Source organism: Arachis hypogaea, chromosome 2, assembly GCF_003086295.3.
Source record: "Arachis hypogaea cultivar Tifrunner chromosome 2, arahy.Tifrunner.gnm2.J5K5, whole genome shotgun sequence".
NCBI lineage: Eukaryota > Viridiplantae > Streptophyta > Magnoliopsida > Fabales > Fabaceae > Arachis > Arachis hypogaea.
In genome coordinates this window covers 5,584,488-5,606,720 of record NC_092037.1, presented here as the reverse complement: position 1 = coordinate 5,606,720, position 22,233 = coordinate 5,584,488, and the positions used below count along the sequence as shown (strand labels likewise).

At 33.2% G+C, this 22,233-nt stretch overlaps 2 protein-coding genes and 1 long non-coding RNA gene across 4 annotated transcripts; 1 reads left to right on the top strand and 2 right to left on the bottom strand.

Annotated features, from left to right (window-relative positions):
• Window positions 1-696: 696 nt before the first annotated feature.
• On the bottom strand, window positions 697-4,136 carry LOC112734485 (metal tolerance protein 1). 2 transcript variants are annotated; one of them, XM_025783823.2, is made up of 3 exons: window positions 4,047-4,136; window positions 3,705-3,792; window positions 697-2,226 (listed from the first exon to the last, which is right to left on the bottom strand). In XM_025783823.2, exon 3 carries the CDS (start codon window positions 2,224-2,226, stop codon window positions 934-936), a length of 1,293 nt encoding a protein of 430 aa, XP_025639608.1. In that variant the 5' UTR covers window positions 3,705-3,792; window positions 4,047-4,136; the 3' UTR covers window positions 697-933. The 2 variants fall into 2 exon arrangements, with proteins under 2 accessions (XP_025639608.1, XP_072069752.1); XM_072213651.1 differs by lacking the exon at window positions 4,047-4,136 and having other exon boundaries at window positions 3,705-3,848.
• Window positions 4,137-16,009: 11,873 nt separating this feature from the next.
• On the bottom strand, window positions 16,010-16,598 carry LOC140176470 (uncharacterized mitochondrial protein AtMg00810-like). The gene is made up of 2 exons (XM_072207982.1): window positions 16,314-16,598; window positions 16,010-16,177 (listed from the first exon to the last, which is right to left on the bottom strand). The coding sequence occupies exons 1-2, from the start codon at window positions 16,596-16,598 to the stop codon at window positions 16,010-16,012; spliced, it is 453 nt and encodes a 150-aa protein (XP_072064083.1).
• Window positions 16,599-19,110: 2,512 nt separating this feature from the next.
• On the top strand, window positions 19,111-21,555 carry LOC112734480 (uncharacterized). The gene is made up of 3 exons (XR_003168380.3): window positions 19,111-19,757; window positions 20,889-21,010; window positions 21,360-21,555. It is a non-coding gene; the product is annotated as an uncharacterized lncRNA (long non-coding RNA).
• The last annotated feature ends 678 nt before the right edge of the window (window positions 21,556-22,233 follow it).

Genomic DNA, 22,233 nt, shown 5'->3' with positions numbered 1-22,233 from the left:
TCACAAAATAAAGTCGATTATCTACTATTTGATATGTTTACATTTTAAATCATTTTATATTGTTTATCTGAATTTTCTTGAGTTTCTCTCTTACCATACCACCGAATAGGTAAAAATTTATATCCACACGAATACTCGTTTGTAAAAGCAAAAACGAAACAAACACCAAGAAAATGAACGTGTACTAATTAAATTTAATCATATCCCACTCAAATACAAACACCCCTTTATAACAAAGAGAGAAAATTTCAAACGGAATCTACCTTAAGAGATATATATATTCAGGTGATGTGACTATCCATCCATATAGACACTAAAAAGTTACATTAGGTAGAGTGAGGTGTAAAATTTTGTCATAGCCACCATCACCAAAACCAATTTCTGAGAAACAGTTACAGTCTCACGTGCTTGTGACATTGAATTTGTCAGTAAAATACACACTCTAAAACACAGTTTGCAGGTGCCAATCTGTGTGATGGGGACCCTTTTGATTCTTAGAAGTAACAATGGATTTTTTATATGACCAAGGCACTCTTGTGATGCAACAAACAAAAATTCAAACTTTCAAACTGGCCAATTCTTCAGTGAACCTTGTAATTTTGTGAGTACAGAAATTCTTGGATCTTAACCATTTAGGATAATTTCAATGGTTTAGATTCAACTACCAGGTAACAATTCAACTCAAAATACCCAATATAATGCTAAGAACTATGGAATAGGGCGAAAAATTGGCTTACAATGTCTAGTAGCTTGAAAATTTGGCATGCAAAATATCTAATTCTCAATATCAACAATCTTAAAAACTGCTACTGCTAAAGAGAATCTGCAAGCATTATTGTCATAGAGAAATTTGAGTTCTAGAAACATGATAATGCCCCCCAAGTCTAAACTAAATCCTTCCCTCATAATCTCAAAACCTGATGGAAAAAAGAACTAACGCTCTATCTGTATTGTAACATGGCTGATGTTATGGACCCTTTTGATGTAGTCAATAACCTTGTCTAGGACCATGTCTGCATCGGCGTCGGGTCTGATTTTAACATGGCAAGCTAGCAAGATTTTACCGACGGTTATGGCCCATATATGCAGCTCATGAACAGCCACTACTTCTTCCATCTCCAGCAGCCCACTTTCCAGCTTAGTAGCATCGATCTCTCGCGGTGTGCTCTCCATCAGAACCTCCAATATGTTTCGAAGCATATTGATAGTCGTCCCCAGAACAATTACCGAAAAGATTAGAGTACAGATCAAATCAACTATCTGCCACTCAGGCTTATACCATATGATTGCTCCACCGATCATTACACCAACACTTTGGATAGAGTCCCCGAGGACATGGAGATAAGCACCCTGTACATTTATGTTAAATCGCTTCTTCTTCTCCAGTTCAGGTTCACCAAGAAGTGGTTTAGTAACATCCTGGTGAGCATGATTATGCCCATGATGTCCCTCTTTTGGAGGGTTTTCATCACCATGTTGTGTGTGATCATCATGAGCATGATGGTGCACGTCACTTGTATGATGATGATGATGGGGATGATGATCATGTGTAGACAAGGTGAATCCATGGCCATGGCCATGATCATCATGGCCATGCTCATGTCCGTGTTCATGCCCGTGCCCGTGTTCATGCCCGTGGCCATGCCCATGCCCATGCCCATGCCCATGTCCATGTCCATGATCGTGGCCCAATAGCACAGCCATGATGATGTTAACCACTAGACCAAATGCAGAAACTAAAAACATTAGAAAACCATCCACTTCGCGAGGACCAGCTACCATTCTGTCGATTGCTTCGTATACCAGAATTCCAGCAAGCAACCATATCATTTGGATGGAAACCAAAGCCCCAAGAATCTCTATTCTAAAAAATCCATACGATTGGCGGGGGGTAGCTTCCCATCCAGCAGCCCATAACGAAAATAAGGAGATGGCAAAGGCTGCAACATCCGAAAGCAAATGTGCCGCATCAGTTAATATTGCAAGACTGTTGGCTTTGATCCCTCCAATTACTTCAACAGTCATGAAAACAAAACAAAGGCCCACTGCTATCAAAAGCTTCCGCATGGAAGTTGATCGTTCCTCAGAATCTTTAGAGATGGATCCTGCATCTGCAAAACCACATGGTGCTTCACTACAGATCTTACTCCCTCCTGGATTCCTTGTTTCATCATGATCTCCACTTATTTCAATGACTTGTGCATCCTTATAGCTATGTGCTTCCATCTACAATATTACCGAAAATACAATCTTTAGAGTTGGAAAGAAAATATAACAAAAGCATACATTCCTCCTATCATTAAAGAAGCAACACCAATAACAGCAGGCATCAACAATTTAGGGAGTATCGACAATATGATGAAAAGGCTTGATGAAACCACTATGAGTAGTTGCTGTTTCATCGATAACCCACTATTAGTCATAGCAATTATATACATCATATTAAAAAGCATCAGACATCCTTAAGAGAATTTGTATTATATTTGGCTAATAAAGTTTTCTAAACCAATCCTCAAACAAATTCAATGTAGATGAAATTTCAATAGAATTTCCACTCTTGTGGTTCAATCAAATGACACAATTCAATTAATGACTGAATTTGATACCACCCTTTGATGTACATAACAAGTTACTACGGGCACAAAAAAGTGATTTTCAGACTTGATTAAACAATTACTACAATCCATAGGCGGTGTTCGATATTACATTTTCAACTACCACTACTATTTATTTAGACCTTGCTGAGCAGTTGAATAGACAAAGAAAGGGAACATAAATGCCATCATTAGAGACATAAAAAATCAGAGATAGAGCCTCATATAAGCAAAGGGGGGTGATGACCCCCCAACCTTCAAATGTCTCATGCAGATTATCTGTATTTTTCAGTTTAGTTCCCCATGATTTTTTATTTTTGGCCCCCCTTACAAAACTAACCTAGCTCTGCGCCTGATAAAAATCCCTTTGAATCGTGGAACTAAAGGTGACCAAATGAGTACGAATATGAATTTAAATTCCTACTAAAGGAAGATCACGATACATTTTCAGAATTGTTCAGCAGCATGTATCGTTATTGTGACTAAACTCATCAAACTAGAAGGCCTTGCAAAGCCTCCAATTGCAACCTTAGCTCAAAAACATCATATACAAGTAACTGCTTTATGATCTAACAACCCCCTAATCTTGAATCCAAATATAAGAGAAAGGATATGAATTATCAAATAAAATAGTTAACCCAAAATCTCAACCATTGAACAGTTTAATTAGTCATGTGGTTGTTAAGAGCAAGATAATCATTGATTCACTAATTAATTTCACTTCCGCAAAAGATAAAATAAGAAAAAGACATAACCGAGCTGAGACCAAGAACAAACAGGTGGTGGGTGTCGTTAATCAATTAACAAAATTCACATTGAAATCACTGTGAATGAGCTGGTTATAGCTACAACAAACATACATTTACAAAACAATTGCACAACTTCACATTAACAGACGTAAATTATGCAAAAGGAGCATCAAAAGTTCAAAATCAAGAGCTGCATAAACATGAATTCCAAAAAACCAAGCAGAACCAAAACCAATTCATCAGAAGAATTAACACAAACAGCACAAACGCAATTGATGAAACAAACTATGAGCATTGATGATTCAATCACAAATCGCATTGAAAAGACAAAAGAAAGATTCTAAATAGTAGTACTACTCACCTTGGATTCAAAAAGCGATTTTTCCTTCTTCTTTCTAGCTCAGGCTTTGGCAATCCACCTCACTTCCATGCAAAGGAAGAGAAAAACCCTTTTTGGAAGAAAAAAAAAACGAAGATTTCGTTTATGAGTGTTATCTCCTTCACGAGATTGAAGAATATACTGTGTATATCGTATATACTATATATACACACGATACCCAAACCAAACCAACATCATTGGGGAAAAGAAAGATTAAAGAAAATTTTTAAAAGAAATTAAAAACAGAATCTTTATTGAAAATAAAAAAAAAAGGAAAGGAAAGGGTTAAAAAATTCAGATGGAAATAGAATAATTAGTACTCACCAGGATTTGAGTGTGGAGGCTCTGAGATTTCTTTGTGGTGTATGTAGTCCTAGTTATCTTTGAATTTATAATAATACTACGGATTTACCTAATTTTTGTTGTAAAGACACATCTTAAAAATATAATAAATTTTTTTAATATATTAAAAATATAAAAAATTAATTTTTATAATATTTTTTATAATATATTTAACTTATATGCTTAAGATACAAATTAATAAAATTCTATAAAATTTTGTCATATTTTTTTAATTATATTACCTGAATACTAAAAATCAATTACAATTATAAAGTATATATTAAAATATAAAATATATATTAAAAATAAATTAAATAATATATATTTATAATACATAATTAATTTAATTATTAATTTTTAGTGTGAACTAACTTTTTTTATTTTTTTATTTTTATCGAATACAATAAATCAATAACTAATTTTTTTATTAATTTATAAACACTTCAATAAATAATAAAATAATTAGGGTAAAATTTTAAGTGTTTTTCATACCCAAAACTAAACTAATAGTCTAAAATCAAATTTTAACAGTAAAGAGATAAGGTCCACGTATGGTCATAATATGACATTATATGATATGACTATTGTGTAAAGCCACGATAATTGTTTTAAACTGATTCAGCCCAACACATTATGGATTCATCCAAACTCTAGTCTCTAGAAGACATGTAAGATATTTTATTATTATTTTATTTTATTTTAAAAAAAACTTTATTATATAACATTTGAAAAAGAGATTAAGATTGAAATTGAAAGATAAAAATTAAAAAAATTGAGATTAAAATAATTTTAGTATTATATTTAATATAAAAATTAAATTTTGTCTCAATAACTTTTTTGATTTTAGATAAAAATAAAAATAAAAATATTTGAAATTATTAAAATAATTTTATTAATTAAAAAAATAAAATTTTAAATTCATCCATTTTTATCCGTTTTTTTTTTCTCTTTCTCTTTCTCTTTCTCTTTTTCTCTTTTATGTCATCGTTGTTCTCTTTCTCTCTTTTCTGTCACCGTTGTTTTTATCGTCTACGAGATAGATAGAGCTAAATCTGTCGTAGCAGATCTTACACTTAAGATCGAATCCATTGCACCTCTGTTTTCTATACTCGCCGATAATCCACCATACCATCTTTATCCTTTGTGCTTGCTGTGTTGCCTGTTTCAATTCCACGTTATCCTGCCACTTCTATGTCTTACCATTCTTTTCTTTTTCTATTCTGAGATGGTTGTTTTTTATAAAAAATTGTTCTTATTTTTTATATTATTGTTACTGTACAATCTGATTTATGAAATTATTATACTGTTAAATCTAATTATGAAATTGTTGTCATAATTAAATTTGATTGATGAAATTGTTGTTGTTGCTGTCCGTATTGTTATTGTTGACAGCGAAAATTGAGTGATAAAGTAAGAGGTGAAAGATAAATTTAAAATATAAAATTTTGAATGAGGACATTTAAAAAAAATTTATTAAAATTTATTTGTTTTCAAAAATTTGTTTCATATATTTTTTATTTTTTGAAAGTATTAAAATATTAATATTTTAAAAATAAAGACTAAATTTTTAATATCAATTTTTATATCAATAAACATGATATTAAATTTTAATTCTCTAATCTCAATTTCAGTACCTTAAAATAAATATTACGTTAAATTTAAAAAGAAGAATTTTATTGTTGGAAAACTTTTACATAATTTGATTAGTGTGGTATAAACGAATTTATCCCACCCTTTGAATACCTCCCATATAAGATACTTGTGTTTAGAAAAATAATAAATAAATAAATATTATGGCCTTTAGCGACTATTTCCATAGTCCGTGGTATACCTTCTATGGTATATTCTCATAAAAGATCGCCATATAGATTAATAATTAGCACGTTTTTTTTATGGCATTGCTAGATCAACCATTTAGGTTTAGTAGCCAAAAATTGTTTTACAAAAGAAATTGTTATGGTAACATTTAAGTGTTTCTAAAATAAAATTTAAAATGTAAATATATTAAGTATCTGGTAGCAGTTTCTAAAGAAAAATAATTATGCATAAATTGTTGGAGAAAAATAAAAATTTATAGAATTTGTAGAAAGTAGCTAAATTTTTTATATATATCAGTAGAGGACAAACGTAAAATTAGTTGAGTATCATTTTTCATAATAGAAAGCGAAGAGAATTTTTTATTCTAAAGACAGTTACATATTTAACTTAATTCTAATAAATTTTAAAATAAAAAATTAATATATTTCATTTTGTCAAGTATTATATTATTTTATATCTTAATAAAAAAATAAAAAATAAAAAAATTAATTTAATTGCTAGACTAAAATAAAATCATTTAAAAAGTTTATACCATTTTTTATCAAAATAAAACTATTTATATTAGGAATTTTTTTATATTTTACTACTCTATTTTTACTATTAAATTTGTATTTAACATTGTGTGTAGTATAAAATCTCATTTTTAATTCTATTTTTTCACGTATGGTTTTGTTTTCATATAGTTTGCTATTTTTTTTATAGTTAAGCAAGTTCTAAACCCTAACAAAACATACATGACATACATGTCATATTTGTTTTCTATTTTTACCTATTATATCATATACAATAAAACATTAAACACTAACTATACAATAATTTTTTTCCATCTATCATATTATACACAACAAAATATTTTTACTTTATATTAATTTTTTTACACTACCAATATATGTGAAACGAATTCTTAATCATCATTTAAATAAGATAATTAAGTTTAAAATACAATTTCTTTGTTCTCTCCTTGATACAGTACAATAATTACACTTCAAATGAGAGAGAACAATAAAATTGTATTTTAAACTGAATTGTCTTATTTAAATGATGATTAATGATTCGCTTCACATAGATTAGTAATGTAAAAATAATTAATATAAAATAAAAAATTTTGTTGCGTAGAATATGATAGGTGAAAAAATTATTGTATTGTTAGTATTTAATGTTTAGTGTTTTATTGTGTATGATATGATAGATAAAAATAGAAAATAAACATGAAATGGGTATATTTTGTTAGGGTCTAGAAGTTGCTGTACTATTAAAAATAGTAAACTATATAAAAACAAAATCATATATAAAAAAAATTAAAACTAAAATTTTATACCACACACAATATTAAATACAAATTTAATAATAAAAATAGAGTAATAAAATATAAAAAAATCTTATTAAATAGTTTTATTTTAATAAAAAAATCGTATAAATTTTTTAAATAGTTTTATTTTGATATAGCAATCAAATTAATGTTTCTTTATTTTTTATTTTTTATTAAGATATAAAAAAATATAATACTTAAAAAATAAAATATGTTAATTATTTAATTTAAAATTTATTCAGAATTAAGTTAAATACTTAAATATGTAAAAATAGAAAACTATCTTCATTCTTTATTGTGAAGAATGACACTCAACTGCTTTACATTTGCCCTCCACAGCTATATATAGGGAGTTTAGCTATGTATAATCCGCGGCTCTTTCCCACAAATTCTATAAGCTTTTATTTTCGCATAAACTACTACACCCTCTAACAGTTTATGCATATTTATTCTCTTTCGAAAATCACTACACTGTGTAGTAGTTTTTAGTCAATCAGCTTCTCTTCCTAATCCGTGTTAGGCTTGTAAGGTGACAATTTTTTCTTTTAGAAAACAGAAGAAAAGGAAACTAGAGATAACGTTAAAGATTATGTGAACCTAGCAACCATCAAGCCCAGCAAGCCCCTCCTTCTATTCAGCTTTCAGTTATTCTGTTCTCTATGTTTTTTGTATTTAGTACTGAGCTGTACTTGCAGAAGCTCATAGAAGTGTGTGTCAGACTGTCAGTTAGTTTTTTAGTCAGTTACAGTTATGTGCTAGTTATTGGGTTGTTGAGTTAGTTAGTCCATGTACTAGAAGGTTCTAGCTGTCTATATATACCTCTCTTCTGTAACTTGTGATTCACGTTTTCTGCACAATGAGATTCAACTCACTCTCAATTCAGCTCTCAGCTTTCTCTCTACTCTTTTCTCTTTTCTAAAATCTGCCTCTGGGTCTGATACCTTTCATGGTATCAGAGCCATTGGCTTCACATTCAACACTTCACAAGTAACCACGAGCTGCTCAATCAACAATGGCACAGAGCTTTATTGCAACACCAATCTCCATGAAATTGGATGAAGACAACTTCTTGCAGTAGAAGGATCAAGCAATCGCAACTATAGAAGGGAATGATATGCTAAGTCACATCACAAGGAGAGAAATTTCTCAACAGTTCATAGCTTCGGAGAATGGCACAGACATAGCAATCAATCCAACTTATCAACAATGGAAACGGCAAGATGCACTTCTTAAGTCTTGGTTATTGGCTTCGATGAGCAAATCTTTCACCACAAGAATGGTAGGCTGCGTGTATACACATCAAGTATGGAAAAGATTGGAAGATTATTTTTCTTCACAGATCAAAGCTAAGGTGATGCAGTTGAAAAATAAGCTTAGCACTCTTCAAATTGCAGGATCTGTAACTGAATATGTTCTCATGATCAAAAGCACGATTGACGCATTGGCCTCCGTAGGAGAATTGGTAAAAGAAAGTGATCATGTTAATGCAATCTTGCATGGCCTAACTGAGGAATACTCTTCAGTATATACATCAGTGCTCGCTAGATCTGAAAGCATTACAGTGGCAGAATTAGAGGCATTATTGCTTGCTCATGAGAGCATGCTTGCAAAATTTAAAAAATCTGAGGCTTTTATTCAAGCCAATATAGCACAGTTCAGAAACTATGATCAGCGTTTTCAAGCAAAGAGAGGCTTTATAGGTGGATTCAGAGGAAGAGGAGGTCGATCATTCAGAGGAGGAAGGAGTTATTCTGAAGGAAGACAGATGCAAGAAGGAACAAATGGTGGATAGTTCAGCAATGAAGATAGACAGTTTGAGAATGGAAGAGGTCAATATAGCAGAGGACAAAGAATATACAATTTCAGGGAAAATAATAGTAGGCCACAGTGTCAATTATGCAACAAAATTGGTCACACTGCAGGAACCTGTTGGTACAGGTACAGTGAAGACCAATATGAAGAGGAGGACTATGGAAGAGAAGTCTACAACAATAGCAACAATCAAGTGTCTCAACCTGAAGCAAACTTCTGTAATATGTCAGCAACACCAACAATAGTGCAAGACCCTAGCTGGTATCCTGATTCAGGGGCAATACACCACATGACACATGATGCAAAGAACCTGATGGAGAAAGAAGAGTACTGTGGCAAAGAGGAAGTTGTAATTGACAATGGCACAGGTCTGCAAATTTTTTTTGTTGGAAATTCATGTTTCAAAACTGATTTGAGCTCTGGAGTGTTGCACTTGAGAAAACTGTTATGTGTGCCTGAAATTACAAAGAATTTGATGAGTGTGCATCAATTATGCTGTGACAATCAAGTTTTCTTTGAATTTCATGATGATAGGTATTGTATAAAGACTAAAGAGACAGGGGAAGTGGTGTTTCAAGGCACTGTAAACAACGGTCTCTATAGATTTACTAATCTACACAACCTACAAACAATTCCAGCTGCCTATGCCTCTTCCGTAAGAAACAAAAATGAATTTATAATATGTCATGCTAGATTAGGCCATGCCAACCACTTAGCTGTTTCTAAAGTCCTGAAAGCTTGTAATATTGCTGCCTTACCTGAGAAAATAAACTGCTCAGCTTGTTACATTGGAAAATCCCACCAACTACCATTCCTTTCTTCACAAACCTTGTAAACACACCCTTTAGAACTTGTGTATTCAGACATTTGGGGGCCTGCTCCTATATCAGATCGTAATGGAAATTGGTATTTTGTGAATTTTATTGATGCCTTTTCTAAATATACCTGGCTTTATTTAATCAAATCTAGAGCTCAATTGAAAACAGTTTTTGAAAATTTCCAACAAATAGCTGAATTGCAACTAAACACTAAACTCAAGATGTTACAGAGTGACAATACTACTGAGTACATTAGCCTATCAAAGACATTGCAGGAAAAGGGAGTGCTACACCGATTCTCTTGCCCACATGTCCATCAGCAAAATGGATCAGCAGAGAAAAAGCACAGGCATGTTGTAGAGATGGGACTCACCTTTCTAGCTGGAGCCTCCATGCCTACCAAATTCTGGGGAGAAGCCTTTTGCACTGCTACAAAGCTTATTAATATCCTCCCAACACCAGTTTTAGATGGTGTATCCCCTGCTGAAAAGCTATTTGGAAGAAAGCCTTCCTATGAAAACCTGCGTGTGTTTGGCTGCCTATGTTTCCCACACCAAAGACCATATAACAAACACAAATTAGACTTCAAATCCTCTCCCGGTTCCTTTAGTGGCTATGGAACAGTACATAAAGGGTACAAGTGCGTTACCCAACAAGGCAAGGTCATACTAACTCCTAATGTAGTGTTCTTCGAAGATCAGTTCCCTTTCAAGCAAAGTACTATAAATCCTAACCAAGAATCTTTAGTAGGTGAACTCTCATTGCCTACAATTCCAATTTTACCAAAGCTGTCATCAAACTCACCTGAAGGAAGTCATCTCTCTTGCCCAAATCAGTCTTCAAGCAATTAGCAAGACTCTGTAGATCACAGCACCATTCAATCACTGAACCCTTCACCTAACCATCACAGCCACCAAGTTCCTATAGCTGAGTCATCAACACCCGTCCCTATACCTATTAATGACATTGAAATTGTCCTTCCTAGTTGTGAACCTCCTGAACCAAACCCCACAACAGCCCCACAGAACACTCACCCTATGATAACCAGAGGCAAAGCTAGAATTGTTAAGCCAAAACTCTTTTTGGCAAGTGTTGAACCAAGAAGTGTCAAACATGCCCTCAAGGTACCTGAATGAAAGGCAGCAATGGATCTTGAATATGAAGCTTTGATAAAAAAACAAAACCTAGAAGCTGGTCAAACTTTTCCCAAACAGAGATGCTATTGGAAGCAAATAGGTCTTTAGGATCAAGTACAATGCAGATGGCTTCCTGCAAAAGCACAAAGCAAGACTAGTTGCTCAGGGGTTTTCTCAAAAGCCAGGATCTGATTTCTTAGAAACCTATAGTCCAGTGGTGAAGCCTACCTCTATAAGAGTGCTACTGTCAATTGCTCTATCAAGTTCATGAACAATCAGGCAGTTAGATGTTAACAATGCCTTCCTACATGGTGACCTAGCTGAGGAAGTGTACATGAAGCAGCTTCAAGGCTATGAACAAGGAGATCCTTCACTAGTGTGTAAGCTTATCAAAGCTCTCTATGGACTGAAACAGGCTCCAAGAGAGTGGTATTGTAAGCTTGCTAACGGCCTCAAGGAACTTAGATTCACAGCCACAAAATCAGATGTAGCAGTGTTCATTCGAAATGATGTCAATGTCAAAACCTATGTCCTTGTATATGTAGACGATATAATTGTAACTGGTGAATCAGCTGAAGCTGTTAAGGAAGTGATATAGCAGCTAAATTCAAAATTTATCCTCAAAGACCTAGGAGATCTAAACTATTTTCCAGGGATACAAGTAACCAAGACAAATGATAGAGGCTTAGTTCTTACACAACAGAAGGACATTGGTGAGCTCTTGAAGAAAGCTGGTATGGTAGGTTGTGCAACTTGCCACACTCCACTCCCTTCCACAACCAAGATCACAGCTCTTGGGGGAGCAAGCTTCCATGATCCAGGTCTATACAGGTCTGTCATTGGAAGTTTACTATACCTAACCATCACAAGGCCTGAGATTTGCTATTGTGTTAACAAATTGGAACAATTTGTCCAGTCTCCACTGGACTCTCACTGAAGAATGGTAAAACGAGTGCTGAGATACTTAAGTGGCACTGCCAGCTATGGTCTACACATGAAGAGAGACACTGATCAGAGTACTGCTATGAAAATTGTTGCTTATAGTGACTTTGACTGGGATGGGGACTCAGATGACAGAAAATTAACTAGTGGTTATTGTGTATTTCTTGGCTCTAACCTAATCTTCTGGGTCTCAAGAAAGCAAACAGCTGTGGCCAGGTCTAGCACTGAAACTGAGTACAAAAGCATGGCAGACACTGTGGTTGAGCTAGTCTGGATCCGAAACTTGATGATGGAACTGAAGCTGCCTGCCCCTGAAGCACCAGTGATTTATTATGACAACTTGAGTGCTGACTCCTAGCAACAAACCCTATCCTTCACTCCAAGGCCAAGCACTTCGAGATAGATCTCCATTTTATTAGAAATCATGTCAACAACAAGCAAATCCAAGTGAGCCACATCCCAGGATTTGTACAAGTAGCAGATATTCTCACTAAAGCGATACCCTCAGAAGCTTTTCTAAATCTTCGAGACAAGCTCAACATTAATGACCAACAAGCAATTACCAAGGAAGTCAACAACACCAATCAAGATCATCAGCAGCAGAACGGAAAAGGAAGCTACAGATGATGTAAGGTTACAGTGTTTTCTTTTAGAAAACAGAAGAAAAGGAAACTAGAGATAATGTTAGAGATCATGTGAACCTAGCAACCATCATGCCCAGCAAGAGCCCAGCAAGCCCCTCCTTCTATTTTCAGCTTTCGGTTATTCTGTTCTTTATGTTTTCTGTGTTTAGTGCTGAGCTGTACTTGCAGATGCTCCTAGAAGTGTGTGTCAGACTATCAGTTAATTTTTCAGTCAGTTACAGTTAGGTGCTAGATGTTGGGTTGATGAGTTAGTTAGTCCATGTGCTAGAAGGTTCCAGCTGTCTATATATACCTCTCCTCTGTAACTTGTGATTCACGTTTTCTATATAATGAGATTCAACTCACTCTCAATTCAGCTTTCAACTTTCTCTCTACTCTTCTCTCTTCTCTAAAATCTGTCTCTGGGGTCTGATACCTTTTAAGGCTATTGCAATTTTTGTGTGTTTGGTAAACCGGGCTATAGCGATTTACATAAAATTATAAAAAATTTATTCAAATAATAAATTGCAAAAAGTTGTAATCGAATAATTTTAGTTGTATTTATTTAGGTAACTTGCCTATCTTTAAAATATACATATATTACATAATATATACCAAAAAAATAAAAACATACTTGTATTAAACTTTTGAACTTCTAATAAAGTTATCTAAATATTTTTGTCCCCAATGCCATAAATCATTATCTCAAGTTGAATAATTTTTAAATGTAAAAATTAATTTCCAGATAACCTTTTTATTATTATGTGAATGAAATATTAATTAGTTTTAATTTTAATATGCTATCAGTAAAAAGTAAATTTAATTGCATCTAATTACGTATCATTACTTCAATAAAAATAATTAATTACATTTTTATTTACCATATAAATAATCATAAAAAAAATGTGATTAAATTATTATATAAAATTTTTTACATTATAAATAAATTAATTAAACTTTTTTTTAAATATCTTATAAAAAAACCAAAAATTATCCACCAATTAAAATAACCATTACACATATTTTTAATGTATTAGTTTATTTATAAGTGTTTTGTATATTATTCCAACAGAATAATCAACCAATAAAATAATTAAAATTTTTGTAACAAAATCAGAACATCAAAAGTTAAGTACCACGATATTTTTGTATTTTTATTCGTATTTTGACTATAAACATAATTTTAGTTTGACTATATTATTTATAATATTTAATTATAAATATAAATTTTATATTATATATATATATATATATATATATATATATATATATATATATATATATATATATATATATAAATAAAAGCAAACTACATTTTTTCAGAGAATACAATATCAATAATTAAAGTAGAAGGCAATTATTTAGAGTATCTTAGTCATGAAAAATTGATAATACTAAGAATAGAGAGGTAGACAATAAAACAAATAGATTGATTTTGTCTTTAAGACTTTAACCTTTATCTTAATGAAATGTCAACAAATAACACAGGTGTAGAATTAGAAATTTATAGATAAAGGATCTTAGGATTCGAAATCGAGAAGAGTATCAACATTTGAAAAATAATTCTTTTTCTGTTTTTGTCATCAATCTGTCACAAGATATTTCGAATAAGGAATTATTTTATTTGTTCCATTGGACAGGACGAATTAAAGACATCTATCTAAGTCGGAAATTGAAAAATGAAAATATTTACTTGTTTACATTTGTTCACTATACAATGAAATGAGGGGCGATGAAGGCTATAGCAGAAATGCATCACACGAGTATAAGGGGAACGACGATCTCGGTAGGTGAGGCTAGGTATAGAAGACCAATGGAGGAGAAGAACACCGGGATACGAAAAGGGGACAAGGTAAGAGCTGATGTAGAGAGCAGACAACCTCGGAGAGACGATAAGCCCACAAGAATGGAAGAAACTAGAAAAGGTAAATCTGTCAAGGACTCACATGGGAATGGTTGGATGAAGAAGGTTGAAGTCCCAGTAGCAAAAGGGAATTTCGATTGGTTGTTTAGGAGTTTAGTAGGAGGAACGACAGTGGCCATTGACTTCAAATCGCTACGGAGAGCGATAAGTAAGAACTTTCCTCAGGTTGTTGAAGTCAGAGAACTTGGGGCGTACAAAGCTTTATTAGTTTTCGACTCCATGAAAAATGTAGAGGAAGCGTATACTTTCAAAATGAATAGTTTCCTACAATTCTTTCATAGCGTATGGAGATGGAAGGAATCGGAACGTAGTGAGACTAGAAGAATTTAGTTAGAATATTATGGAGTGCCTTTACATGTTTGGTCAGTGGAGACGTTCAATACAATAGGCGGTCTATGGGGGAAGTAGTCAAGTGCAATAAAATGACGAAGTCCGCCTTATCATTCAGTGCTGGCCAAATTTTAATTGATACTTGTGTTTTTGACATTATTAAGGAATGGGTGCATATCACTGTAGGTACTAGTGGCTTTGATGTGTTCGTAAAGGAGGTAAGACGTGAGGTATATGGAGAAAAATGCTTGATGGAAGATGAAACCGTGCGGCCAGGTGAAAGCTCTAGTTCACATGCCGGTGGAATGGAGACGATGGCGGCGGTGTGGGATCCGACAGCTGAGCTAATCATGACATGGGTTGAGGAAGGTGATGAAGAAAAGGGCAGAATGGTAACTCCAGATATTTTTTTGAATGAATGCAATCAAGAGCATTTAACTCCGTATCAATTGAAACGGGTAACGAATTCTTTCAATATTAATGAGACTAATGGCAAGGCTGAGGATTTTGGTGATTGTGCGGATTTTGAATCGGAAAGAACGGTTACAGAGATTTGTCTGAATAAAGGAAGTGGGCCCAAAATATTTGAAGAAGGGATCGAAGGAAGAAATAAAACGGGGCTGGGTTCTAAAACAAGGAAGTCTCACAAAGAACTATACAATGCTTGGCTTCTACTGGGTCATGAACTATGTGGGCCTATGCAACTTATTCAACAAGAGAGGAGTACGGAGTGTGAGCAGGTACAACTCCAGATTGGGCTTAATGTGCTTCAACATAAGCTGCCCATTTGATAATAAACGAGCAAACACACTAGATCCAGTAAGTCTAACGTGCCATCAACAAGTCAAGGTAGCTTTACAATGAGTTAGTGAAGTCTACTCATCATCTGCCCAGAATAATCTCACCTCGAACTGAGACAAAACGCTTAAACCAGAACATCAGAAAAACTAAAAAAAATTAGATAGATCAAGAATGCCCAATGTAGTGCACAGTTTGCAGAATCTCTCTTCAATCAATGGTTTGGTGAAAATATCAGCTAATTGATCCTCAAACTTAACAAATTGAATATCTAAATTTCCATTTGTACATGTTCTCTTCTAGAATGAAATCTAAATTCAATGTGCTTTATTCTTGAGTGCAACACACAGTTCTTTGAAATATTTATAGAACTCATATTGTCACAAAATAATAGAATATTAGATACTTTCAGTTTATAATAAGCTAACTGAGATTTCAACCATAGTTTTTGAGAGCAACAAGAAGAGGCTGCAATATACTCAACTTTGGAAGTGAAGAGTGCCATTGTGGCTTGTTTCTTGCTTGACCATACATTGAGTGATTTTCCAAGGAAGCAACACATGCCACTTGTGCTTCTTCTATCAGTTCTGTCCCTAGCAAAATCTGCATCACAATAACCCACTAATTGAAAGAAATCAGTTCCATAATTAGTGGTACCAAACACATATCAAATGATCCTCTTGACAACTGAGAGATGAGATTCCTTTGGTTTTGATTGGAATCTTGAGCACACACCAACACTTTGTATGATATCAGGCCTTGAGGAGGTTAGATACATCAAAGAACCAATCATTCCCCTGTATCGAGTCTCATCAACATCTCTAGCATGTTGATCTTTATCAAGCTTGATATTTGGATGCATGGAGGTTCCCATTGGCTTGGCACATTCAAGCCCGAATTTCTTGACAAGTTCCTTGACATATTTTTCTTGATGAACGAAAATGCCTTCTGCAATTTGCTTGATTTGTAAGCCTAGGAAGAAAATTAGCTCTCTCATCATACTCATATCAAATTCACTTATCATTAGCTTAGCAAAATTTGCACACAAAGCTTCATTAGTAGAACCAAAAATGATATCATCAACATAAACTTGCACAAGAATAAAATGATCATTGTAATTTTTAATAAATAGAGTGGTATCAGTGGCTCCTCTTTGAGAATTATTTTTCAGGAAAATGAGCTAAGCCTCTCATACCAAGCTCTAGGAGCTTGTCTTAAACCATATAAGGCTTTAGCTAGTTTGAAAACATAGTTAGGAAAGGTTTTGTTTTCAAATCCAGGAGATAGAGCCACATAGACCTCTCTATCTATTATAACATTTAGGAATGCACACTTTACGCCCATTTGGAATAGCTTGAAGCCACAATGAGCCGCATAGGCTAAGAGTAATCTGATGGCTTCTATTCGTGCTACAGGTGCGAATGATTCATCAAAATCAATCCCTTCCTCTGGATCATAGCCTTGAGCCACTAATCTTCCTTTGTTTCAGACAATGGTTTCATTTTCACCTAATTTATTTCTGAAAATCCATTTTGTGCCAGTGACTTTCTTTCTATTTGAGTGAGGCACTAAGGTTTAGACTTGATTCTTCTCAAACTGCTGTAATTCCTCCTTCATGGCTAATACCCAAGATGGATTAGCAAGTGCTTCTTGGATATTTTGAGGTTCAATCTTTAATATAAGAGCTATGTTGTTGGATTTGTCTCTTTTCAAAGATGATCTAGTAGTCATTCGTTTGGAGGGATCACCTATTATGAACTCTTCAGGATAATTTCTCATAAATTTCCATTCTCTAGGCCTTCTGGTTTGAGTTGAGGATTCAGGTTCCTCTTGATCAACAATTGCCTCTGCATCAGGATTTTATGTTGCGACAGGAGATAATTCCAAATTGTCTCCTGCAGAATTAGTATTTTTGTTGCTTGTAGATGCAATTTCTTGAGGGCTTGAATTTTGTTGAACTGTCTCAGCATTCTTAGTCAATTCAACTTCAAAATCTGGACTATTATCAATACACACACTAGGAACAGAGTTAGACTCACAGAATGTGACATGCATGGTCTCCTCAACAGTTTTAAAGTTCTTGTTATATACTCTATAAATTTTGCTATTTGTGGAATAACCAAGAAAGATACCTTCATGTGTTTTGGGATCAAATTTTCTCAAATTTTTTTTGATATTCAGTATAAAATACTTGCAACCAAACACACGAAAGTAATTAAGATTAGGTGGATGTCCTTTCTAAAGTTTATATGGAGTTTTCTTCAAAAATTAAACCTTCTTATGAGGGTTCGATTTAAAACATAACAAGCTGTATTCACAGCTTCACCCCATAAAAATTTGGGAACTTTATATTCATAAAACATAGCTCTAGCCATTTCTTATAAACTTCTATTTCTTCTTTCCACAACACCATTTTGTTGTGCTATTCTAGGACATGAGAAGTTGTGTGATATGCCTAGTTCATCACAAAAAGATTTAAAGTGTTGATTTTCAAATTCTTTGCCATGATCACTTCTAATTAAAATAATTTTTAAACTCTTTTCATTTTGAATCTTCTTGCTGAATTTTTTTGAAAACAAAAAATGCTTCATGTTTATGAGCTAGAAAGAACACCCAACCAAACCTAGTGTAGTCATCCACAATAACCATTCCATAACTTTTTCCTCCAAGATTTTGAGTCTTAGTTGGTCTGAACAGATCAAGATGTAATAGCTCCAATGGTTTCTTAGTTGAGACATCTTCCTTGGGTTTAAAAGAGATTTTTGTTTGTTTACTCATTTAACAAGAATCACAAGTGACGTCTTTATCAAATTTAATGTTAGGAAGACCTCTTACTAAACCCTTTTTAACAGGCTTCGAGATTTGGAATATGCTAGCATGTCCTAATATCTTATACCACATCTATTTTTTAGATTCTATTGAAGAGAAACAAGTCACATTTTGAACTTTAAAATCATCTAGTGTGAGGCCATAAACATTATCATTTCTTTTTGCAACAAATAAAACAGCCCCCGTTTTCTCATTGATGAGCCTACAATCTAATTTCCTAAAAGTTACAGCATATCCAATGTCACACAATTGACTTATGCTCGATAGATTATGCTTTAACCCATCTACCAAAAAGACAGTATCAATGTAAGTAGAGAAATTTTTGCCAACTTTACCAATGATATTTATTTTATCTTTACCCTTATCTCTGAAAAAGTGACAAAACCTCCATCATACTTGTTGAGTTGGATGAAAAAAGTATCATTTTCGGTCATATGCCTTTACCATTAAGCCTTTAAATTTTTTTATTGTTAAAAAATAAATAATAAATTATTTATGATTTATTATAGTTATTCATGTTTTTATTTTTAAATTATTATTTATTAAAAAATAACTAAATCAAATTAATGAAATTTTCGAATTTAAAATTAATTAAAACTTATATAATTTTCATAAATACTTAATACTGTATAGCCTAATTTAATTAAAATTACTTAATCTCAATTTATCTAAAAATATCTAGTTTTACATTTTTTCCAAAAATAAACCCTAATTCTCAAATTAAAAATCCTAATCCTAATTTTACCCTAACTCTACCCACACTCACTCACTCACCTTAACCCTAAACCCTCCCAGCCACCACACCACCAAGTCCCCAAATGCACACTAACAATACAAAAATACACACACACAACAAGAGAAAGGGAAGAACGGAGAGGGAAAGAAAGGAAAAAAAAGGGAAAAACTGGAATCAGAGAGCAAGAGAAAGACAGGGGGAAGAGGGAGGACGGCGCCGGCGGGCACTGTCGCCGTGCCGTCGTGTCGCTGTCAGGAAGGGGGAGACGTTGAGCAAGAGGAAGAGTTGCTTGATGAAGGAGCGCCGCTGTGCCTCCATTCCCCCCATCAGTTCACGTTCTACTGTCGTTGAGGGAAGCCGCCGTTGTAGTCGTCTTCATCTCGAGCGGGTTGTTGCCAGCTTCAACCACCGTCGCATCTCCCATTACAGACGAAGTTGAGGACGCGCAGGAGAGACAGTTGCATGGAGGGAGGAAGACCGAGGAAGAAGGAAGAGGCGCTGTTTGCGCTGCTGCGCCCAGTCACCGTTCGTGGGTCACCGTCGTTGCCGCTGTTAGGGGTTGCGTCACTGAGCCCCTGTCGTCAAAAAACAACGCTACCTCGCCGGGATCCACTGCCGGTAAGGGCGTTCTCCCCTCTGATTTTGATTTTCTTTAATTTCTGGGAATATTGTTGTCATTGATTTTAGTTACAACCGTGTCATTCATGGCCCTATGCCAGCCATGATACTTCGTCGTTCTCAGGTATCACTTGTTCATTCTTTGTTCTGATTTCTTATTTATTATGATTTTTAAATTTTTCAAGCCTTAGGTTTTTATTTATTTAATTCTGTTTGTAAATTGTGTTTACTTGTTAAAACTTGCAAATTCTTTGTTCTGATTCCTTAGGATTTTTTTAAGTTTGTTTGTAAATTCTGTTTTATTTGTCGGAATTCGTTGTTATGGTTCTAATTTTGAAAACAATGTAAAAATTGAGGCACGACCTTGTTATCCTACTTTGAAGATTGAGATTAAAATAAGTTAATGATATTTCAAACAAGTTTCTGCACATGTTATAAGTTAGAAATTTCTTTGATTTCCATTTTGAAGGTTAGTTAGGCCAAGAGGGTAATGATTATCCAATATAACTTAGTTTCGTTGTCTAGTAATCACATATCTCTAGCCTATATTGGATTATATCTATCTCTTTGTTAAGTGGTGTTTGTTATGGTATTTAATGAAACAAGTAAATTAAAATTTGAAACAGAGAAAGTAGCAAAGAATAGAAAAAATGTATCGTATTGTTGCTTTCTTCAGAAAACAAACGATTGGTACAATAGCTATATATAGAACTTGTTATTAGTATTCACAAAATCTGAATGGTACTAACGGAAAGATACAAGCAGATTTGGTTAAGATTCCGGAATGGTCTTGTTGGCATATGCTAGATATGCATTTCGTCTTAAAATTTTGCACGAAAGAGGACTTAATCTGTTAAACAATAAAGGTATGGGCTTCCACTACGTATATGAATTTGATCACTTATTGAAAATCTCACTTCAATCCTACTTATCAAACCATTTAACATAATGATCAAGTAAAGTGTGTTCATTCTACTGAGAAAAAACTTGTTATTCATAGTCAATATGCAAGCATGATCAATGGTTTACAAAGTCGCCATCTAAAGTAGAGGATACATTAACTTGTTTGGTAGATATAATAAACTGAATTTATTTATTAAATTTTTTAGTTAAATTTTGCTTGTGTAATAGATGTACTAAAAAAATTTGAAGAGCAACGAATACGGTAAGAGGAAGAATTAGCTAAAATGAAAGCTCAATTGGAAGTTCAACAAGCCGTTGCTTTGACAATGAAATAAACTAGACAACTAAAGGTACTTCTAAAATTGCTTATGGTTTTAATACATATTCCTAGATGATTCCTATATTATTAGTATAGTTTAGTTTGTATATGGATCTATTTATCACATTTTACTTGTGTCATGGTTGAGAAATGACAAATGTCCTATTATTTGGTTTGATAAATTTGGTTGTGTATTGGCTGAGAAATAAGTTGTGAATTGGTTGTTTTTGTTGGAACTGTAGACAGTGAAAATATCCAAGTTTTAAGGGAGGGTCTGCCCAAATTTTTCTAAACATTTTGGATAAAACTTAATGGAAAAAAATATAATTAGTGTTATATCTTATTTCTAATTTTTTGTTTCGGTTTTTTTTTATTTACAGGAGTGCTGAAATGGTGACCACATGCTACCTTGAGGGCTCAAGAATATTTTGATTCATATAGACACTAATCTATGTTAGAACTTTTAACTTTTGGTTGAACTTGTGCAAGACATATAACTTGTAGAACTAATCAATGTACTCACTAATGTTATTTTATTTTAAAATAATTTTATCTAAATGAGGCATGTTTGAATTATATATGTTTTTACATATTATATAAATGTAGACTTGCTTAGTAAAATAGTTAATATATTAGTTAATTTAAAAAATAATTTAGTAAATTATGCATGCAATTTGTATTAAAAAATTGTTACAAAATAATTATTTTGCTTTTGTAACTAAAGAAAAAAAAATGTTACAAAATCAAGTTACATTTTGTAAAAAAATTTTATGATAGGAAAAAATAGATTGTCACAAAAAATACCTTGAAGATCAAAATTTGTTACTACTTTTGTAACGACTTTTGATTTTTTGTATCAGAAAAATTTGGTACAAAATATCACTTTGAATTGTAACAGTTTCATTTTTTGTTACAAAAACTTTTTGTAACGGGACATACTGCAACGACCCCTTTTTTGTTACAAAATCCTTTTGTTTCAAAATTTCGATTTTTGGTAACAAATTTTTTTGTTATAAATATTGCTTTTTCTTGTAGTGAGATACCACATGTCCAATTTCTTCTTGAATGTAAGGCAAACCTGCATGTTCTTCAACTGACCTTAGGTATCCAAATCCATTTGGATCCTCTTATGTGAAATCTTTTTAGTTGCCCAAGAGCATTATAATCATAAAAAATTTTATATAATTTATTATCATTACCAAAGACCTTAGAAAGATGAAGCATTGTTGAGGATTATGACCTTTTCTATTGCAC

What these genes read in the sequence shown, in the direction of transcription:
- LOC112734485 (XM_025783823.2), bottom strand. Translation starts at nt 2,226, where the DNA reads ATGGAAGCACATAGCTATAAGGATGCACAAGTCATTGAAATAAGTGGA.
- LOC140176470 (XM_072207982.1), bottom strand. Translation starts at nt 16,598, where the DNA reads ATGATAAGTGAATTTGATATGAGTATGATGAGAGAGCTAATTTTCTTC. An exon ending in GGCCTGATATCATACAAAGT is followed by an intron (nt 16,178 to 16,313) that starts GTTGGTGTGTGC and finishes ATTGTGATGCAG; the next exon opens with ATTTTGCTAGGGACAGAACT.